This window comes from Tupaia chinensis, unplaced genomic scaffold (assembly GCF_000334495.1).
Source record: "Tupaia chinensis unplaced genomic scaffold, TupChi_1.0 Scaffold149964_2, whole genome shotgun sequence".
NCBI lineage: Eukaryota > Metazoa > Chordata > Mammalia > Scandentia > Tupaiidae > Tupaia > Tupaia belangeri.
In genome coordinates this window covers 2550803-2557080 of record NW_006209806.1, presented here as the reverse complement: position 1 = coordinate 2557080, position 6278 = coordinate 2550803, and the positions used below count along the sequence as shown (strand labels likewise).

Genomic DNA, 6278 nt, shown 5'->3' with positions numbered 1-6278 from the left:
CCGGCCGTGGCCCCCGCCCCTCCCCAGCACCCGCCCTCGGTCGTTCTGGGTGTAGCCACCAGGCGTGTTCCGGAAGCAGCCACGGCGTTCACAGCGTCAGGCCCTCTGGGCTGTGCACACGGTGGGGTCTGAGCTGCTCGAGGGTGACGGCTCGGGCCTCTGGGACCGAGGGCTTTGGAGACAGCCCTGCACCACCCCCGGCCCCTTCCCTCCCTCCCGCTCCCCTGCGCGGAGCCTCCCCATCGCTCAGCGTCAGCAAGGCGCCCGGGCGTGTGTGTCGTGGAGTCAGTGAGGGTGGCCTGTGGCCTGGGCGGCCAGCGGAGAGGCCGGCGGAGGTGCGAGGTGAGTACACCTGGTCTCGGGCAGGTTCACAAACACGGCCCACCCTGCGTGCCCCTGGCCGCTCCGGCTGCGCAGACAGCCCACGGCCCAGATCCAGCCCCGGACCCTCCCGAACCTCGGCGGCTGCTGCCCAGGCAGTGCCCGCGGTCCACACTCGTACTCACGCCCACCATGACCCCGAGACCTCACGCAGGTTGGGCCGGATTGTGAAGGTCGCGGCCTCAGGTCGCCTAGACACGGGCTTCGGCCCCAGCCACACGAACCTCCGGGGCGGCCCAGGACAGGGTGTAGGGAGAAGGGACTCCCCGCTTCTCACCCCGAGACGGGTGGGCCCAGAGAACCGGCAGCAATGACTCAGGGCCAGGCGTGTCCCCTGGGGGCTGCGGGCGCCATAGGCTGATCGCAAGGGTAGGTGGCGGCCAGACCCCTCAGCCGCGGGTCTCCCCAGACATGGGTCCTGCCAGCTCCTCAGCGCCAGCCCGGAACTGCGGCGTGCCCACGCTGGGGGCTGGAGCAGGGTCGCGGGCCGCTTGCGTCCAGAGACCCACCAAGCGTTGGGTCTGGCCGCGTGGCCTGGCGCGCTCCCTCGTAAGAAAGTCTGATCAGTTAGCAGGTGAAGAGTGAAAGGTAGGTAACCAGACTGGGAGTTTTCTGGAAGGCGTCTGTCTGTCTTTTAGTATGGTTTCCTCATCATCACCCCCATCACTGTTGTTTCTTCTATTATGGTTTTGGCTTTATTTTTCCTCCCCCTTTCTCAGCAAATCCATTCCTTCCGGTGCATTCCTTGGTTGGTTTTTCCACTCCTGCCTGATCCCCCGCCGGGCACTTTAGGTTGGGGTGGCTGGTCAAGAAATGGGGGAGGGGACCCCCAGGGTCTCATTTCAGAGGAGGGTCTCATATTTCACTTGACACAAAGCCAGCGGGTCCTTCTAGTTGAAGTAAGCTATGAAGGTGGCCTCTGGGGGCCCTGCGGGCCTCCAGGACGAGGGCTCGGATTCATTGCTGAACCCCAGAGTCCCCCACATGACGGCTGAGTACTGCATGGGGACGAGGAGTTGGAGTTGGACGCGCCTTGACATCAAGTGAGGTCAATGACCTCTCAGGGCCTCTCCCGAGAGGCCGACTCTTAGAGTCCGGGGCAGCGGGGGACTGGGGCTCCAGCCATCCACAAGTGGGACAGGCTGAGGTCTGAGCGTCTGACCTCAAACCGAGACAGCCTGTGAGCAACAGCCAGGTCTGGGCTCGAATCCTGGCCTTGCTGCCTCCTCCCCCGTGCCTCTGGGCGGGCCTCAGCTTCCTCCTCTGTAAAACGGCACCCACTGTGGGTTTGAGAAAGATCTAGAAAAGTGAGGGATGAAAAAGCTGCAGGGTGGGGCCTCCCACCCAGTGATGACAATGACCGATGAGGACAGAGAGCCAGACAGGTGACCGCTGAAACCGATTTCCCCACCTGTAACGCAGGGTTGGGGGTACAGGTCCTTGCCAGCCACCTGCAGAGGGAGGTTGCGAGAGTGAGATCATACATTGGAAGCACCCAGCAGGTACCCAGCACGGGATGCACAGTCGATGGGACCCGTTTTGTGCCTGTAAAAGGCTTAAGATACGGGGTGCACAGTAGGTATGCAGAACGTGAAACGCATTATCAATAATGCTTGAGCAGGGGACCTGGCCCACTGTAGTTCTTATGTGGAGGCCGTTCTTGATGTTCCATAAAGCCCCCAATACACACAATAGGTGGGTAATACGTGGTCACCATTGGCTGTTTTCCAACAAAGCCCTAAACACAGCACCTGGCGCACAGTAGGCACCTCTTCTGTGCAACTACTGTTTTAAGTCGAAACACGAATCGCCGCGCTGCTGGGCACGTGGTTGACACTCAATAAATGGGAGCCTGTAGCTGTTTGTAACAAGCTTAAGCTGGTACCAAGCACACAGTAGGACCCCACATGTGGGGGCTGCAGTTTGGGTTCTGCAAGCCTCTTGGCACGGAGCCTGGCAGGCAGTATGTACTTATTGAGTGACACATGCCATAAAGAGGTTGGCCTGGTGCAAGGCACATAGTAGGTGCACAGGTCAATGCCACTGTCACTCCGTAAAGACCTAGATGGTGCTGGGCAATTTACCCTCAGAACATGCAGGTATTATCTGCAAAGCCCTTGTCACGGTACGGGCACATAGTAGGTGCTCAGTGAGAAATAGTATCGTGTTTACATAAAGGCTTAGCCTGGCCCATAGTAGGTGCTTCATGTGTGGGAGGTTGTTACTGCTATCCAGTACAGCCCTTCACATGGTGCTTGACACACAGGAGGTGCTTAAGAAATGAAAACTGGTGACATTCTGCAAGGCCCTTCACACATGCCTAGCACACAGTAGGTGCTTAGTATTGGGAACTGGTACCGTTTTTCAATGACATCCTTGGCACAGAAACTGGCACACAGTGGATGCCTAATACGTCAGGACTCTGGCTAGTCTCTGGTAAAGCTCTGAGCACATGCCTGTCCTGCACACAGTAGGTCCAATGCATATGGTAACTGCTGGTTTCACCTTTATAGAGGGCCACACCATGCCCAGTCTGTGGAATGTACTCAGAGAGAGTTGCTTCTGGTCCGTTACGGGCATTCGCATGCTGCCAGGCTCAAGACCTTAGCACACAGTAGGTGTCGTGTGGGCTGCACAGGCCTCAGCCTGATACCGGATGCTAGGTGCCTTTTCTCATCACTGTAGGAAGCCCTTGGCATGCTAACTGGCCCATGCGTGTGTGCTGAAAGTACCGGCACTGTTTCCCTTTGCATGAGGCTGAGAGGGTGGGCCTGGCTGAAGTGGGGTGAGGCCATGGGGTGGCCTCTGGAGTCCCAGGAAGCAGTGTCCAGTAAGCAGGTGCTTTGACCGTGACATGCTTTCCATAAGATAGTATGAAGGATGCCATGCCTAGCACAGACTTCATTAAATGTGGGCATGTACTGTTATTCTCTGAAGCCCTTGGCAGGTGCTGGCACATAGTAGGTGTTCAGGAAACAGATGCTTGTGTTACTCCCTGAAGCCCTTGGCAAGTGCCTGGCACGTAGCAGGTGCTGAAGAAATAAACGCTTTGCTGTTATTCTGTGAAGCTCTTGGCATGGTGTCTGGCACACAGTAGGCGTGCAGTAAATGGGGCTTTGGTTGCTGTTGCCATTGGCACGGTGCCTGTCCAATAGCAAATGCCCACAGAGCTTTTACTGTTGGCACGGTGCCTGGCACATGGTAGGTAACTAATAGATGGGGCTTTATTGCCATATTCTCTTGGCACAGGCCCTGGCACCTAGTAGGTGTTCAAGAAATCGCTGCTCTTATTGTCATTCTAAGCAGCGGCCGGCAAGTGCCTGGCGTATAGGAAATGCCAGGGAATGGAGCTTATGTTGCTGTGCCCTTTGGCATAGTGCCCGGCACATAGTAGGTGCACAGTAAATAGGGCTCCCATTGCTGTTCCCCTTGGCACAGGGCCTGGCACATAGTAGGCACCTAATAAATGGAGTGTTTTGCTGTACTCCCTTGGCACAGGGCCTGGCATATAGTAGGCACCTAATAAATGGAGTGTATTGCTGTACTCCCTTGGCACAGTGCCTGGCACACAGTAGGTATTCAAGAAATAGCAGCTTTCACCAGTATTCCATGAAGTTTAATAAGGGCCTGGCAGATAGCGGGTTCCTAACAAATGGGGCTGCTAGTGCTATGCTCCCTTGGCATGCTCCTCAGCACATAGTAGGTGTTCAAAAATAGTGTTCTGATTATTCCATGAAGCCCTTGGTAAATCCCTGGTACCTAACAGAGGGTACCTAGTAAATGGGGCTTCTGTGGCTTTTTCTCTTGGCACGGGACCTGGCACATAGTAGGTGCCCAAGATGTGGGTATGAAGCCCTCGGCACGGGGCCTGGCACATAGTAGGTGCCCAAGAAGGATAGTTTTACTGTTACTGTATGAAGCTCTCAACACAAGACCTGGCACGTAGTAGGTCCCTAGAACGTGGATGCTTTTACAGTTACTCTGTGAAGCCCTCAGCACGGGGCCTGGCACATAATAGGTACCCAGGATGTGAACGCTTTTACTTTTACTCTGTAAAGCCCTCGGCACAGGGCCTGGCACTTAGTAGGTGCCCAAGAAGGAAGGATACTTTTACTGTTACAATATGAAGCCCTCAGCCCGGGGCCTGGCACATAGTAGGTGCCCAGGACGAGACCGCTTTTACTCTGTGAAACCCTCGCCACGGAGCCTGGCACATAGTAGGTGCCCAAGAAGGATAGTTTTACTGTTACTGTATGAAGCTCTCAACACAAGACCTGGCACGTAGTAGGTCCCTAGAACGTGGATGCTTTTACAGTTACTCTGTGAAGCCCTCAGCACGGGGCCTGGCACGTAATAGGTACCCAGGATGTGAACGCTTTTACTTTTACTCTGTAAAGCCCTCGGCACAGGGCCTGGCACTTAGTAGGTGCCCAAAGGATACTTTTACTGTTACTATATGAACCCCTCAGCCCGGGGCCTGGCACATAGTAGGTGCCCAGGACGAGACCGCTTTTACTCTGTGAAACCCTCGGCACGGGGCTTGGCACGTAGTAGGTGCCCAAACATGAACGCTCTTACTCTTACTCTGTGAAGCCTTTGGCCCAGGTCCTGGCACGTAGTAGGTGCCCAGGATGTGAACGCTTTTACTTTTACTCTGTAAAGCCCTCGGCACAGGGCCTGGCACTTAGTAGGTGCCCACAAAGTAAGGATACTTTTACTGTTACTGTATGAAGCCCTCAGCCCGGGGCCTGGCACTTAGTAGGTGCCCACGAAGTAAGGATACTTTTACTGTTACTATATAAAGCCCTCAGCCCGGGGCCTGGCACTTAGTAGGTGCCCACGAAGTAAGGATACTTTTACTGTTACTGTATTAAAGCCCTCAGCCCGGGGCCTGGCACGTAGTAGGTGCCCAGGACGAGAACACTTACTCTGTGAAGCCCTCAGCCCGGGGCCTGGCATGTAGTAGGTGCCCAGGACATGTATGCTTTTACTCTTTGTGAAGCCCATGGCCCGGGGCCTGGCACGTAGTAGGTGCCCAGGATGTGAACGCTTTTACTCTTACTCTGTAAAGCCCTCGGCACAGGGCCTGGCACTTAGTAGGTGCCCACGAAGTAAGGATACTTTTACTGTTACTGTGTGAAGCCCTCAGCCCGGGGCCTGGCACGTAGTAGGTGCCCAGGACGAGAACACTTACTCTGTGAAGCCCTCAGCCCGGGGCCTGGCACGTAGTAGGTGCCCAGGACATGTATGCTCTTACTGTTTGAAGCCAGCCCGGGGCCTGGCACGTAGTAGGTGCCCAGGACATGTATGCTCTTACTGTTTGAAGCCAGCCCGGGGCCTGGCACGTAGTAGGTGCCCATGACAAGAATGCTCTTACTTTTACTCTGTGAAGCCCTTGGCCCGGAGCCTGGCACGTAGTAGGTGCCCAGGACAAGAACCCTTTTACTCTTACTCTGTGAAGCCCTTGGCCTGGGGCCTGGCACATAGTAGGTGCCCAAGAAGGAAGGATATTTTTACTGTTACTGTATGAAGCCCTCAGCCCGGGGCCTGGCACATAGTAGGTGCCCAGGACAAGAACACTTTTACTCTGTGAAGCCCTCGGCCCAGGGCCTGGCACATAGTAGGTGCCCAGAACGAGAAAACTTTTACTCTGTGAAGCCAGCCCGGGGCCTGGCACGTAGTAGGTGCCCTATCAGTAGACAAGTCTTTCACTGCCATTCCCCCTGGCACAGTGCGTGGCATTAGGTGCCTGCCCATGGGGACCAGGGCTGCCTGTGCCCGAGACCTACTGTGTGCCAGGTAGGCGCAGCCCATGTGGTGAGCAGCGTTCTTGGCCAGCCCTCCCTGCCCACCCCTCCCGCCCGCCCACCTGCCCATCTCACCTTTGGTTCACACCT

The 6278-nt window shown here is 56.0% G+C and overlaps 1 protein-coding gene across 1 annotated transcript in view; it reads left to right on the top strand.

Annotated features, from left to right (window-relative positions):
- Positions 1-6278, top strand: part of LOC102481864 (protein tyrosine phosphatase receptor type S) — a 44527-nt gene that overhangs the window by 10649 nt on the left and 27600 nt on the right. Inside the window, exon 6 of the mRNA XM_006171864.2 lies at positions 681-701. Coding sequence (XP_006171926.1) covers positions 681-701 — 21 coding nt within the window. The remainder of the gene's footprint in view (positions 1-680; positions 702-6278) is intronic.